Genomic DNA, 16,620 nt, shown 5'->3' on the forward strand with positions numbered 1-16,620 from the left:
CAAAGAGGCATTGTTTTGGGGACCATCCTTCCAACTAAGGTCTGGATCCTGATTGCCTTGGTTCTGTTGTGCTGGGAAGAATATTCTGGAAACAAGCCTCCAAGAAGTACCGAGTCCAGGCCTGTAAATTGTGGAGCAGCACTCCATTGCCTTTGCTTCATGATGGTGTGGAAGAGGGGAGGAGGTTCTGCAATTATGGGGTTCCACTGGGTAGCTGCAAACCTTGTGAATGCACATACAATGTAGGAGAGTGTATGCTCGAGTCAGTGTGTGCAGTGGACATGGCTACTGTGTGTTATTATTGGGCCTGGCAGAATTTGATTTTTGATATTTTCGCTGGACCATATCTGTTTGTTTTGAAAATTTTTCCTTTTTTATAGATTTTAAAATTATCACATTTGTAGAAAATTATGGAGGGTCAGATGATAATTATTTAATGACAATAGTTGCTGAGGTTCAAACATTCAAAGCTTTATATTTGTTAAAACGCAGATTGTGAACATCATATGTAAAAAAAATGCAAAGTAAATAAATAGCCTTAAAAAATGCTAATTAACTTTCAAGTTATGTTTTTTAAAACCTTGCTTATTTTAAAAAGTTGGTTGTTTTCAATGGAAATCTTTTTGCATTGGTTTTGTGTGTATGAAATCCATGTTTCTGACATTTACAAACCCTCTCTCCCCCTAAAAAAACCACTCCTGAATCGTTCCAAGTCTAGTTAGTGTTGGCTATTAAGCTGCTGGGTTGGTGCTACAAGCATGGTTGGAAGGATTGTGTGCACTCAACTCTCTGTAGGTTCAGATTATCACAGTGAGGAACCCAGAATAAATAAATGGCCAGGTAGGTAGGGAGGTTGCCTGTGCAAATGAAGTTTAATCAGACTTCAAGAATCTTGGATTTAGCCCAGTGAGCATATCTGTTTGATCACATTGTATTACCTTGTTGAAAATGCTTAATGGTGCAGAGAAAATATTCTTTTTATGTATTAGAACTTTAAAGCAATTCTTCCGCTGCTTGATGCAGTTTTAATTTAATTCACTTTTTGCTAAATGAGGTAAATTCCTTTGGTCTTACTACTTCAATTTGTTGAAGGAGTCTTTGGTGTGTTAAGGTAATACTGCTTTTAGCTGATAATGTTAATGCTTTCCTCTGCATCCTTATTCGCTTTGGATCATTTAGCAATTTCTTGGTCCTACAGTTTCATTCCAAGTACTTACAAGTTACTTAATTTTATATTTCAACTGCATGTGCAAATTTGCTTTTCTTTCCTTGTTCATTAATTTTAACACTAATTGCTTCTTCAGGCTAAAAAAACCCACTTATTATATCTAGCATCATTTTAAGACTTGCTTTTGGAATGTTTGTCTTGATGGAGGAGAGGTTGTTAAAGAATTTATTCCTGTATTTCTGTCCAGCTGTATTTTTCTTTTGTGGGGGTGACAAGATTTCTGAGATTTTACTGATTCTAAGAAGTGCTATAAATATTTGAAGAACGGAAGAGTTTGTTTATAGTGGAGTACTAGACTGCTAATGAAGGAAATGAAACAGAGCTGAGAGAAATGCGGTTATTTTTCTAGACCCCTTTTGTCTTAAAAATTCCATGCTAATCTGATTGATTTCAGGAAGAATCCATTGTAAAATATACTGTTAAACAAATCTTGATGATTTCTTTAAAATAGGTAACGTGGCGTAATTAAAAATGTGTCCTCAAACCACCAGCAGTTTAGGCTGAGTAGCATACACTTCACTTGAGAGGACCAGATCTAGTATTGTAGGGATGATAGGATAGTGCAAAACTGAGCTGAACTGGCAAATTCTGTGGGGAAACTGGTACTATGCATGGCTTATATAACCAGTGCTAATTGATGCTCATGAGTCATGGACATCAGCTATTTATTTATCTGTGTGTGTGTGTATGCAATTATTTTTTCCAAACTCCATATTCACCCGGTAAAAACAAACTGATTGTCTCTGATTTTTTTGTTGATCACATTTGTAATTTTGGTACATGGCATACTAAGGGCCCAATTTTTAGATACTAGAATCCTTACACACATACACACACATCACATTCATTTACGAACACCAACCATAACTGCAGCTGGAAATGAGTATCTGGAAGTCTAAATATCTTTTTGAGTGCGGTAATGGTAATCATTTGGGTAAATGTAGCATAATGATAATCATTTATATAAACGTAGGCTCATAAAAACAACCACTGGGTTATTCTGGCCAATGAACTGTTGGCTTGAAAGATCTTGACAAGCTCAGTGAAGAAATCTAAAGGTTGCTACATTGTCCTTGTATCATCAGGATTTTTTTAAATCAGGTAGTCTTTAACACACATGCTGTGAAATTCTGGTTGAATCCTGCTCACGCACACATGCATACACACACACACACACAAAAGCTATGTCCTGATGAAAGAGCATGAAATACAATTTTGCCAACTTGAGTCTGGCTTTCCTTCAAATTTATGTTGAGACCACCACTCTGCAAACCTTTTGTAGCAGGGATTGTGCAAAAGTGTTCTTGGGAAGCGTTTGCCTCTTCCTGTTGGTATACTTGACTCTTTTGGCTGTCCTCATCTTCTCAGATAATTCATATTCCCAACATAGGAGGTACTGTTAATTGAGCTGTGGCCATTCAATACATAGGCAAAAATGAATTGAGTCCAAATTTGCCCTTGGCATGTAATGTTTCTCACTTTTTAGATCCTTGTAACTTTTGAGTTCCTTGAAAGTTTTGAGACTCAGTCAAGTAAATTAAAGGTATAGTTCTCTTAACTCTAGTGACGCATCAGCAGAACTGTGATTGGAACTCAGAAGCATGTGACCCCCTGTTATGTGCTAACCAACCACATTGTCTCCCACAGACAATTCACATAAAACCAAACATGAAGCCTCCTGGCAGTGGAAAGAGAGCTCAGAACAGTTTTCAGATACTTATTTTTGAATATTTATCTTTTGGAAACAGGAGCACCCTACTGGACACACACTGACAAAATGGAGAAAAGATTGCATGCAGTCCCAGCAGCTAACACCGTCAAATTTCGTTGCCCGGCTATGGGAAACCCAACGCCAACCATGCGATGGTTAAAGAATGGAAAAGAATTTAAACAAGAACATCGCATTGGTGGATACAAAGTAAGATTGTGTTTTATTATAGTGCCGTTTCTCATTTGCAATAAGGGTCTCATCTAAAGCCTCTTAAAGTCAATAGAAAGGTTCTCAAAGGACTTTGGATGAGACTTAGAACCCCAAAAATCCTCTGAAGAAAATTGGTTCATTTTGCCTTTCTTCTATTTGGCAGTTACTGAGTTTGTAAGCTGAGTTTTATATATAAATATTATTTCCTCCGAGACTGAAACATATTTGAAGGTACATTTGAGGAAAACTAAGGCGGAAATATCTTTACAAAACATGGGGATTTTTTTTACAGAAGAGGTTTTAGCCGCATGAGCTTTCAGTGCTATTGTCCTGGAATATTCAGCTGCATTGTTAAATACAGCAATCTACACTACTGATTACAGAGCGTTTAATGAATGAAGGGTCGGAAGTCAAAAGTTGTTATTTTCTCTGGAGTTTATGGTCTGTGAAACTGAAGTGGGAAGCAGAGTTTGAGGGAAAGTAACAGCAATTACTTACTTACTTACAGGGCTTTGTTTGAATTTTAAACAGTTTAAGATTAGAAGTTTTAGTCCCAACCAGTAGTTACTGATTAAAAGGGAGATTTAGGGGGGCCAGTTAGTGCACTGGGTTAGAGCACTAATCTTTAACCTCTGGAGCAGGTCAGATCAGAGGTCAGAATTTGGCCATTGTGTCCTAGCTTTTGTTGAACATGACTTTGTCCATATGCTGGATCAAATGTGTTTGAGGGGAAGTATCCTGACAAGAATCATAATTTCCACCTTGCCCCACATTTTATGCCAGTTTTAATCAAGCATGGCTTCTGCCACAGCCATGCTGCCACTGACTGCATCCAGCACTCCTAGAAATCCCACCAAGGGAGGAGAGATTCCAAACAAGTTCAGGGGGCAGCAGTGTAACTGACAGACTCTGTCTCCTCCCGTTCCCACCAAATGGAATGGGGGGAGATGCTGGAATATGTCTTCTCTTCTCTCCTCTCCAAAAGCTGTGATCTGCACACACAAGTAGCTGGGAGCATAGAGAGAGCCTTCATTAGGGGTGTATTTACAAGTAGACTTGTCTAAAGAATTCACTCATTCTTGCCACAGTCTGCATCCACTTCATGCTAGTTATCTCCAGAAAGCTCCTGAAAATTGCTTTGTTAAGGAAATGTCTTCCTGAATGCAAAGACTTTCTTGAGCATCTAATTAGATTGTCACATTTCTCACCCGGGAAAGTGAATTTATTGGTTTTGGGTCATAAAATGTCTTATTTCTGTATGATTTATGAAATTTAGTGTAAGTTACTGTAAGTATAATAATGCCAAAGAATGTGGCAAATACTTGTTTCACCTCCTCAGGCTTTATTCTCTCCCCCCTCCCCCCCTCTGGATTCAACATTTAAGGGATCTTTTTCTAATAGTTGAGAGAGATTAGATGAGCCTCTTGTCCTGGCATTTCATCCTTCTCCCTGAAACTGTGGCACTCACTTTCACCACATAGGGGTACAGGCTCTAGTCTTGGGCCGAGGGGTTGGTGCATGGGAGGGGCTCTAGGCTCCAGCTGCACCCTGCTTACCTCAGGAGGTTCCTGAGCAGTGGTGCAGTGAGGCTAAAGCAGGTTCACTTCCACCCTTGTTCTGTGCCACTCCCAGGCAGGTGGGTCCATGCACTGTCCCCCGTGTGCAGGCACCACCTTCACGCCTCCAACTGGCCCTAATTCCACATTCCTAGTGAATGGGAGCTGTGGGGATGGTACTGACAGACAAGGGCAGCATGGGAAGACCACGTGCCCTGCCTCCCTCATGGACTGCAAGAATGTGCCAACCGCTTTCTGAAGAATGACAGAGATTCACATTCCCCTTTAAGTATGCTGAGCATGTCCAGATATAAGAGCAGCATCCAGCAAGCTTCCTCCATTTAGAGCCCTATTGTGTCCTCCATCTCTGTGGAGATGGGATACAGGAGTGGGGGGTTGGGGACACCCTGACACCAGAGACCCTCTTCTCTACCTCCCGCATCCTGCATAGTAAGATCCTGCACAGCTCCTGGGGCTGGGGGAGCAGTTCCAAAGCAGAGGGCAGGAGAAACATGGCTGTGAGGTGCAGGGGGGAGAAGTAGGGTGGGGAGAGAAGGGGCAGCTGAAGTGCCGACACTCGATAGCCTCCCAGCCAAACCAGTCAGGATCACCTATCAGAAGCATAGGTGCTGGAACTAGTGTTGCAGGGGGTTGCTGCAGCACCCTGTGGCTTGAAGTGATTTCCATTGCATACCGGCTTCCAAGTTTGGTTCAACAGCTCTCAGCACCCCACTATAAAAATTGTTCTTGCACCCTTGGTCAGAAGCTCCAAGATGTACCAGTAAATCGCCGGTGACTGCTAGGACAGTGGTCCTAGTAATCCGAGTAAGTTGTGCTCAAAGATAGTGTTCTAGAATGACACCCCAGAAGATTTTTTGGGGGGTGTGACACATTCATTCAAAATAATTCCTGGAGTCAGAAAAACTTCACATCCTACCAACAAATCAGCCTGTCTTAGCCTCACTGCACCACTGTCAGCAGCCACCTGAGGTAAGGGGTGCCCGTATCTTGAACCCCTGCCCCAGCCCTGAGCGCATCCAAACTCCCTCCCAGAGCCTGCACCCCAAATCCCTGCCCCAGACTCAGTCCAGAGCCCCTCCCATACTTCAAGCCCTCAGTTCAGGACGAGAGTCTTCACCCCCACCACTTGGTGAAAGTGAGGTATAAATTTTGCAGCTTCAGTATAAATTTCTTGATATTGCTCCATATTCTACCAGGCACAGCAGCATCTTCTGCTGACTTTTTAAACCGCATTGTATGTAAAGTCTTCCTGGGGCTAAAGTATGTAAAATCTGCCTGCTGTAGAATTTCAAACTCGTGGTATCCAGAAAGACTTAACTAATCTAGAATGGTTAGAAGACAGCGTCTGCGTCCACCATTACTACCTGACATGACCACAATCTGTGCTTTTGGCAGAGTCAGCGATCTATGCAGATAGAAAGAGCAAACGAGAAGAAGGAAAATGTAAAATTGTTTATTGATCCTGCATTCTCTCTCCCCCTCGATCTTTCCTTTCCCATCTTGAACTAAGAAATCTCTTCTTTTTTTCTTTTCATTATCACAATCAGATCTCAGTGCCAAGTGCTTTGTTCATTTGAGGGGTAGTGAGTCAGTTTTCACTTAAGCATGGTAGCGGAAGGGAGGTAGGCTCTAGGAGAGAATTCCTCCACAGTGAGTAACTCTGCTTTTTATCACCTGGAAAGGTATCCTTTTATGGTTTTCATGATATACTCAGAGTTCATATATTAGTAAAAATGGCCCCCTTCTTGCATTTCTAAGCCTTTTCTTGAGTCCCTTTTGAAGTGACTATGGCATTTGCTAGGTTATTTGAAGAGATTGTGTAATTTCTCAGTGTGTACTTTGAGAAGAAATTATACTCCGTGAAACCACAAGACCCTTTACTTTTTTGTTCACCACCCAGAAAGCAAATTTGCTTCTGTCAGTTGTTACTGTTTAACAGGTGTTTGTTTCCACATCCCCATTTTGATAAACTATATCACCACAGCTCTTTTCACACATTTAAATTCAATTTAGGTAAATATTGGATAAACAAATGGGTTTGAATTTATAAGAACTGTAAGAGTAAATGGCTTTTGTGTGTGCATTTTGCATTAGTTTTGTGGAACTGAGTATCTACAACAGGGAAACTGTAAAGTACTATCATTCTGCATCACTTGATGCATGACTACTTGAGCTATTTTTTATAGAGAGCCATATTAGGGTCTCAGGGTTTTGGTTCAGACTCTTCTTTAATATTTAATCCGTGTATCTGAAACCCCATAATTTTTGGAAGTATTTAGAATCCCTGTCCAAGATTTAATTTGCTGACTGGATGCTATGTTTATAATGGGGGAGGGGGACCAAATCTGCAGATCTGTACACTTAGGGAAGGTAAAGTTTTTTCTGAATTTTGGGGAGTTGCTACTAGTCTGAATTCACGTCCTGTATGTGGAAGTAAAGAAGCACAATTTGTTTCAGCAATGTAACTGATACCTTGAATTCATGGAGGCGGCTAAACAAAGCATGTTGCATGCATTTGATGAAGTGTTGTTTACCCACGAAAGCGTATGCCCAAATATATCTGTTAAGACTTTAAGGTGTCATAGGACTTCTCGGTTTTGCAGATACAGACTAATGTGGCCACCAGTCTGAGACTTATGTTAATGAGTCATCTCAGTTATGTGTCAGTTCTAGCCATGGAAGGGGTTGTTGTAAGAACTTGGCAACATCTATGTATAAGGACCAAATTTCCTCTTAAAAAAATTAAAACAGAACATTTACCTGTTTTAAATCTATCTGGAAGGGGAATGCAAGTATAATGTCACTGAAGAATATAGGGCTTATCTTTGTAAGCAATTTAATTGTGTCATCACCACTGTTGGCTTTTTTTTGCTCTTCTATTTATTTTTTTCTCCTAGGGGCTGGTAAGCAGGAAGGGTTGCTGTCATTGCTTTATGGCACAGTACTTGTTTTTCTACTCCTCTGTTTCATTTTGACACACAGCAGTCTGCTGTCATTGTCATCATGTTACATCACACATCTTCTTAAGGCTAGGACTGGTCAAACATTTTCTCTCAATTCTGTTTTTCATTAGAAAGTTGCATGTTTGACTACACTTTTTTTGGGGGAGGGAGCGGGTAGAACATGACGGCTTTCTACAAAAGATTGTGACTTTTGTTCAAAAAACGATACACCTCCAAATGAAAAAGATTTTGATTTAGAAATGCTGCCATAGTGCCTCATGGGAGTTGTAGTTCAGCTGGCTCATGCCTCCTATTCAGTTTTAAAGGCTGGGTTTTACCAGTCAAACTACATCTCTTATAATGCACTACGACTAGGACCTCCCAGGAAGCACATGGACAGCATTGCTGAATAGAAATTTTTGATTTTCAGCCAAAAGTTTTTATTTTAATGTTTATTACTGAAAAGCCAATATTTTCTCTGGGAGCGGGGGAGGGGGCAAATGAAGGGAAGGAGGCAAAGGAATCCCATTTTCTGACCATCTTTACTAAATATTACTTTTTGGTTCTATCGGCACTGAAGCAATTTAGATTTCCTATTAGCATAAAGATGAACTTGTATGGTATTGATATGGTGCCCTGTGAGATTTTATTTTAAAGAATTGAATTAGCTGTAATAGTGTTACTTGGTTATGAGTCAAAACCTGGCTGACAGACTAAGCAAAAATAGCACTTCATTGATTTAGTAAAAGTGTCTATTGGGGATCATGCAAGGGTCAGTCTTAAATCCTGTTTTCATTAACGGTATTGCAGAGACAGTAGGAAAAATAGCTGCTGATGTTAAGGTAAGGGTAGCTGTAAAGATTTGAGCATAGAAAGAAAAATAAATGCAACTGGAAAAATGCAAGGTGGTATTTTGGAGCGAAGAATACTGCAAAGCATGGCTATACAATTAATAGATGATGCTTGGAAAGCAAAAATACCAAGATAAAACTAAGATGAGTGGTGAATTATAAATTATAGACATCAGCACACAATGAGATATGGCTGTAAAACATTACAGACCAGGATGTGATAATGCTTCTGTATACAGCTGCCGTTCAAATGTGTTTGGAATATTGCATGCCCTTTGGGGGGTACCCCAACTGAAGAAAAGGCCATGATAAAGCTGAGTGAAATGAAGGACACTGAAGCTAGTCAGTCTTGGTGTGGTGTGTGTATGCAAAATAATTTGAAGGGACTCAACCTTAAAGAGAGCTTAAGGGAGGTATCACTAGAAATAGTAGGGTGATAATGGACAAGGAAATATTGAAGATGGATAGTGTGAAAACTTTCCTAACTAAAGGTTAATAAAGGAATGAAATGTTCTTCCAAAGAGAGTTACTTGTCACTGGAGTTGCTCATAATCAATGGTACAATTCGTCCCTGTGATGGCTAGCACAAGACTTACATAAGACCCACATAGGCCCAATTTTACATTTTAAATGGAAATTAAGTGCTGTTTAGATCTTGACCTGGCCTTCTCCACAGGGGTCAATTTCATTTGCAAGTCCCCGTAGCTCTCAGGGTTACCTTAGAGTGTGTTTAAAAAAAATCACCGTTTAGTTCAACAGTGTCTAGCACTGTTTCAAATGGCACCACTTAAGGATCTTGGCTGAGGTTCTAGAATAGGAATGATTATAGTTAACCAGACAGTAATTTTTATCAGGAGAAACTTCCATCAGTGCAGGAAAACAGCTTTCACCATTCTATTTACAACATGGAGGCAGCGAGCCAACAAGGTAAATCAAGTTAGCAGCCAAAAATCCAATTCTGTGACAAGATGTCATAAATGCTTTGGGCATCGACAGCAAATGATTAATTTAAAGAGGCTTAAATTGTGTGTCTAATCTGAGGATACAATATCACGCACCTCTGGGATATGAGAGGGTATTTCCACTGTTGCTTGCTTTTTTTTTTTTTTTTTTTTTTTTTTTACTGTGACATCTGTTACATTCACATTTTAGCTATAAGCCATATTGTCCTATCAAAAGTTACACAAGTGATTGTATTTTCTTCCCAAATTAATTACTTGAATAGCTTTTTGTTTTGTGGATCCACAGCCTGTTTGGAGATTGTGGGCTAAAAATTCTTGGTCTGTTCTGAGAAATAATCTGACTGTATAACCTAAAAAGGCAAAAAGCACAAAAACCTTTGTATGTAGAGGGCAAGGCTGGGAGTCTGCTGGGGCAGCCTGCCAGCGGCAACCATCCCAGTTCTGGCAAACTCTCTGGCTTGGGACTGGTTAGGTCCTGATGGTGGCGGACCAGGGAAGTCCAACCTGTAATGAAGGGCAAATCTGAGGTATAATTTTCATGATAAATGTATAGTTTATGGAATTTAACAGAAATTTTATCACTGCCACTACGTTTAGACTGCATCCCTCTGTTGACAGAGGGATGCAAATCAAGCACATTGAAATTGCTAATGAAGCAGGGATTTAAATATCCTGTGTTTCATTAGCATAAACATGGCTGCCACTTTTTTCCTAAACGGAGTTTTTTCGAACCCCCTCCCCTCTCCCCCGCCCAGCAGTCTAGACACGGATCTGTTGAAAATAAACCCTTTTTTGACAGATCCTGTATTCCTCAAAACCTCCATTTTGGGGGGAAAAAGTGGTGGCCATGTTTATGCTAATGAAGCACAGGATATTTAAATCCCTGCTTCATTAGCAATTTCGATGTGCCTAATCTACATCTCTCTGTCGACAGAGAGGTGTAGTCTAGACACACCCTGCATCTAAAAGAAAGTTTGTTTTTTATTTTATTAACAGTACAGGCAGTCCCTGGGTTACGTACAAGATAGGGACTGTAGGTTTGTTCTTAAGTTGAATTTGTATGTAAGTCAGAACTGGTACATATTGTAGGTGAAACTCTAGCCAAACATTTCTCCAGAGCTCAGTTTTATTCTCTCACACCTCACTTCCCTCAGTCCTTTATTCTCAAGCTGAGGTGTCTGCTGAGAAAAGCCGCTCTGCATCTCCCTGGTCTGCTGAGGGGGTGGGGGGTGGGGGGGGGGAAGGGAGAGAGTCCTAGCTTCACATCTCCCTGGTCTGCTGGGGGGAAGCAGCTAGTGCGGGGTTGCCTCACCCCATTTGTAAGTAGGGATCCGATGTAAGTCGGATCTATGTAACCCGGGGACTGCCTGTATGTTAATTTCACAATACCACTTTGAGTTTTTTTAATCCCAGTGTAATTTTCTTTTTAACCTTCTAAAGATGGTCATTACAACATTCAGGTGGCCTTATATTTTGTTATACAGCAATTTTTAGAAACAAGTAGTGGGTTTTACCCATGAAAGCTCACGATATAGTATCTTTGTTAGTCTCTAAAGTGCCACAGCAGTGCTTGTTGTTTTTAAAGTTACAGACTAACATGGCTACCTCCTCTGAGGAATTTTTAGGAAAGATTTTCTCTTGGTACAAATTAGAATCCTAGACTAATAGATCTGCTTAATACACAAATTAGACTCCTAGATTAATAGAAGAATTGCTTGAATATTCATGTTTCTCTTTTTTATTTGTTTGCTCCATAACAACTATGTATATGTAATGGGATTGTAAATGAGATACAGAGCCTTTGATGTCATGGGAAAAATCTAGCCAAGCTTTTAGAAGGATATAGCCAATATCATCAGATAAATGTTGGAGGCAGATGTGAAATGTCTTGATATTCTAAATTCAGTTTCTAAGTGGAGTGCTGTCTGAATTATAAACTCATCATCACAACTGGGACTAATTGGGGCACCCTTGTTGTCAGCTGAAACAGAATGGCTGAAACTGAATGTGCACTAAGGATTATTTTTCCAGTTTAAGGATGAAGTGCCTTGGTAGAGGAGGATGTGGCAGCACTCACTGCTACTACCTATGCTGTCGCAGCTCTATGCATAAATAAAAGGATTTTGGAACTGGATAAAAGGAGCCAGAACTGTCAATCCAGCACTGCAGTGGCTTTTAAAACATTTGTGTAATGGGGAAAAAAAACCCTTCCTTTTATGTAGGAAAGATAAGTACAAAATTATGCTATCAACTTTTTAAAATACTCTTATTGAAATCCTATCAGGTACGAAACCAGCACTGGAGTCTCATTATGGAGAGTGTAGTCCCATCTGACAAAGGAAATTATACTTGTATAGTGGAAAATGAATATGGATCCATCAATCACACATACCATCTAGACGTTGTCGGTGAGTAAACTTCTATCAGCTACAAGATTTTTTTTTAAATTAATGGCTGAGTTTTATTTCTTTCTCTTTAAAACAGATTCTCTTTCTCAGTTTAACAGATTTTTAAAATTTAATTTTGAAGCATGGTTTCAAGTAGGATATAAGAATAACTTCTGTTCTTTGAGGCTACTTCTACTCTCTTGCCCAACCTCATTGATTTCCATCTCTTATGCAGGTTGAAAAGCTCTTTACCGTGACTCTCTGGCAGGACCACGGATGTTCCAGGACCAGAGAGTCCTGATGGAGAGCTAGTGCCTGGGAGCCTTGCAGGCTAGCAGGGCAGTGGGAGCTTGACATGTGGCAGCGGGGCTTCCTGCCAGAGCAGTAGGAGCCCCACACGTGGTAGTGGAAGTGCCTAGTGGGGCAGCTGGAGCCTGGTGTATGGTGGCAGCAGGTCTGCATGGTGTGGCAGCGAGAGCCTGGTGCGCGGAGGTGGTGGGGCTGCTGGACATGCAACAGTAGGAGTCTGGTATGTGCACAGGCGACAGGGCTGCCTGGCCTGGCAGTGGGAGCTTGGTGAGCAGAGATCATTGGGGCTGCCCGGCATGGCAGCAGGCGCTGGGTAGGGTAGTAGGAGCCCAGTGTACAGAGGCAACAGGGATGCCTAGCAGTGCAGAGGGGGTTGACAGGGCAGTGGGGCCAGTAAGGGAGGAGGGAGCCAGCTAGGAGGGGAGCAGTTGGGCCAGAGCCAGAAGGGGCTCGTTGCCCAGAGGGGCCAGAAATTACCTCCTTTGGTCTGGCAAAATCCTTCATCTGGGACTGGTCAGGTCCCCAGGGTGCCGGACCAGGGAAGTCCAACCTGTATCTAAATTTGCGCTCTTTTGCCCTTTCTCACACACACCAATTTCCTTGCATCTCAGCAAAGATGATACCCAAGTGTGTGAGATCTCATAGTATGAATTATACTACAGGATGCTGATTAGTGCATTTAGAAGGGTAAATAATTCAAATCTCATTGCAGCTGTTAGAATTGTTGCATGATACGTTGAACTACTGTCATTACAGCTGAAAAAAATCTTCCTATAAAAGGGTCAGATCCTAACTGTGCAACTCTGGAATGTTAGCCCTGAAATCAGTACAGTTAATCTAGCTTTACAGTGATGTAACTAATCAGAATTTGGCCTTTGATGTACTGATTTCATTTATTGTAACATAAAAGGATAGCAATTGTGAAATCATTTAGCTCACGGAGAATCTTCTCTGAAAATTCTCATTGGTACCAAGGCCTTGGTTTGGCAGAGCACTTATCATATATATAACTTCAACCATGTGCTTAGGGCCCACCGACTTCAATAGGATTCAAGCACATGCTTAAGTGCTTTTCTACATAAGGACCTAGGATCTCAGGACCTGATTCTACCACACATACCCATTCCAAGCACTACACGCTTAAGAGAGGAGTGGTACTCAGCATGACCATGGTGATGGAACTGGGTCCTTAGTTTTTAGCATATGTAAGTAAAGCACTTGCTCACACCAGAGAATTAAAATATGGGCATCTGAAGCTTAGTGAATAAAACCACTGACCATTCAGCACTGAAAAGTAACTGAGCCAGCTCCAGCTAGAGACATGCGGCCCATTCCATCTCCTATTAAGTCAATAGGAGCCTTAGCGTTGACTTTGATTGGACAGGGATGAGACTATCAGTGTGACCCATTTTTGTCACTTCTGTATTCGTTCATTATATTTATACAAACAATAATGCACCTGTCACATTGTCTCTGGATACCTGTAAGAGAATTAATAGTAAACAATGCTGTCCAATGTGCAAAAGATTCAACCTGTATTCAGCTGTGAAGACGAATGCTTCACAAAAAAACTTTGAGGCTGAAATTTTTCTAAAGCAGTCATGGGGTTTAGGAGCTCATCCTAATGACTTAGGGACTTTTGAAAATCACACCCTATGAGAACAGAGGAGCTTCTCAACTCTACAACAAACATAGCTCTATCTGACCAGCAGAGAAAGATAATGCCCTCCAGAAGCCGTCCTTAAATGAAGATAGCTTTCACAAACATTTCCATTTCATCTGAACTGTGTAGCGGATTACTGCTGTAGCTTTGGCTCATGAAGAGAGATGCAGATTCTGACAGAGCTAAGACCCAAACAAATGTAGAGACTTTAGAGTACTAGCACACTTGATAGTCTGCATAGAGAGCATATTCATACAGTTTTGAGGTGAGCTAACTTAGAGACAAAGCCATTTTTGTTTGAACACTTGTTTAAACAAAGTTTATTGAGGGTGCAGCACCAACTGCTGCCAGGAATTGTAGTAAATAGTATTACACATGGCTCCATCCTATGCAGACCAGCTGGCGGACGGGTGCAGCCGAACCACATTAGCTCACCAGGGAATTCTAGCACAGTAAGAACAGAGTGGTACTGAGTTCCGTAGTGATTTTCTTTTTCCTTCAAGTTCTGGCTTTGTTCCACTTTGCTAAAGGTTACAAAGGGTTTGTAGCAGGGTAAAGGGTGGGGAGGGGGAAGAAGATCCTTTAAAAATGCGTGGAGTTTTTTTTAGATGAAATGAAACTGATTAAAAGCACCAAAAATGGCCAGTTTCACTTTGGGAACCCTTTCACCCAGTTCTCTAGCAAATATGTTCACCATGGATAATGCTGTCACTTGAGTAAATATTTGCCAGAAACCCCTTACCTCCTCTCCCACTTTCAGCCCTTTCTGAATGTCATGCATTCAGGAATATTATGCAGAAGTTTATTTTTCCTGGCAGTAAATTACAGTGGACTGCATGAATGAATGGAATGGTAATAAGGATTATGTCATTTATATAAATGTCTATTCCTTTCCTATAGAGAAGCAGAAAAGTAAATAATGAAGCCAAGGTTTCAAAAAGTGATTAGTGATTTTTTTTGGTGCCTCAGTGGTTAAGTATTCACTTGAGACACTTCATTTCAGAAAGGGGATGCTCTGCACTTTCTGAACATCAGGCCCTTTCATGCGACTCAAATTGGGCACCCAAAATCATGATTCAGTATTGAAAGTTCCAGTTAATGTTTTTGGGGAGCTAGACATTTTACAATAACGTGTGCATAATCATGTTAGTCCCTAATAACCCTGTGTGTGTTTAGCTTTGTTTGTAGCTGTGACATTTCTAGTTTGACTTGAAGTCTTATATGTGCTTGTATAGCTGGCATTTGATTCACTGTCTGCTGAAGTCACTGTCATTCTTTGTATTGATTAGATTAGGCCCCTAAATTGAATGCATGTAGATGGGATTGTTGGAAAGGGGTCAGGCAGATTGCTGTGGCTACAGAGGTAATGAAAACCACAACTGAGCATGAAACGGGAGTGGAGGACTGAAGTAAGCCAGTCACAAAAGAGACCTCTGTCAGCCATTTTCTAGATGGTGTATTCTACGGATTTCAGCTCTATTCCGCTGTATAGATTTTCAGCCCACATAGGGTTAAGCAGGGTTGTGGATGTGTGTTGAGAATCAGTTTCATGTTTAGCCACTGGAGATCATCTCTCACCAACTACAGGCCATAATTGGAAGCCAAGTTGTACACTGAGAGTGTTTGAAAACTGTCAGCTGAAACTCTTTGAAATTGGTTTTCCTAAATGGTTTCACTGGTTCCAGAGTTGATGTCGTGTAAGTCATACGGGACAGTATTAAACACGGCAATCTATTATAATAACACGAGCAGCTGACTATGTGCTGTAATGTAGAGAAACCTCTGATTATGTCACAGTTTTGGGAATGATCCCAGCAAAGTTCATGCCAAATAATGACACAATGCTAATTGGGAATATCCATTATTACTCGACTCAAATAACTTTCCAAACGCTGAACTTTTTGACATGTAAAAAAGCCCGGAGTCAGCAGAGCATGAGAGGTTTTCAGTCAAAATGTAGGTGCGAAGTATAGTCATTTTTACCTTGTAGGAAGGACCCTATAAAATAAGGACTCAGTTGGATCAGCCAGTCTCATTCAAATTTACAGACCTGGCACACAGTCATATTGAATTTCTTTCAGCAAGTGGGAATAGAAATAAAAGTAGCAAGTTGTTAGCCATCCTTACGTATATCACAAAAGCTGTGGCCATATTTGCAATAACTTCTAGCTGTACAGTAGAACTGGTCAAGAAACTTGATGGCTAGTGTGATTCTTGAAATGTTTTGTGATGCACCCTGTCCAAATTTTTGACCAGCTCTAATTAAATTGAGTTGTGAAATTCACATCACAGCAGAGGGTTGAGCAAATGGGACTTTCACAAAGGGTGGTGGTGAAAATGGCTTTGGGGTGGTCACCTGCTCAGCGGTAAATTTCACTCTGAGACCATTTGTTTGCAGTAGCAGCAGATGATCAGAATTTATTACAGTGCTGATACATTTAAAAAAATCCTAGTATAGCTCAGATGTTTTATACACACACATTTTTCAACCCTCCAGCTCACCATGTGAACCACAAAGTGTGTTTTCTGCCTGCCTAGAAATCAGAAATATTTCATCTCACCATCTCTCATTGTGTCCTCTTCACCAGAATGCAGAGAAAACATTAGTGAAAGAGTGAATTGAACTACATCATCTTTTATGGTCTTCAGGCATTAAATAACTCCTCCCTCAGTACTTACTCTTATGCAGAAGGTGGTAGAAGATATTAACATCATATAATAAGTAATTGTGTTTAGTTTTGTGGATGACAACAAAAAGATGAGTCCTGAGGTTCAATAGA

The 16,620-nt window shown here is 40.7% G+C and overlaps 1 protein-coding gene across 10 annotated transcripts in view; it reads left to right on the forward strand.

Annotated features, from left to right (window-relative positions):
• The window catches only part of FGFR2 (fibroblast growth factor receptor 2), a 131,827-nt gene that overhangs the window by 56,904 nt on the left and 58,303 nt on the right, over positions 1–16,620 (forward strand). For all 10 annotated transcript variants that reach the window (XM_075935341.2, XM_075935342.2, XM_075935345.2 and 7 more), the window contains 2 exons: positions 2,977–3,146; positions 11,766–11,889. In XM_075935341.2, coding sequence (XP_075791456.1) covers positions 2,977–3,146; positions 11,766–11,889 — 294 coding nt within the window. The remainder of the gene's footprint in view (positions 1–2,976; positions 3,147–11,765; positions 11,890–16,620) is intronic.

This window comes from Pelodiscus sinensis, chromosome 8, assembly GCF_052426305.1.
Source record: "Pelodiscus sinensis isolate ZL-2025 chromosome 8, ASM5242630v1, whole genome shotgun sequence".
NCBI classification, from domain to species: domain Eukaryota; kingdom Metazoa; phylum Chordata; order Testudines; family Trionychidae; genus Pelodiscus; species Pelodiscus sinensis.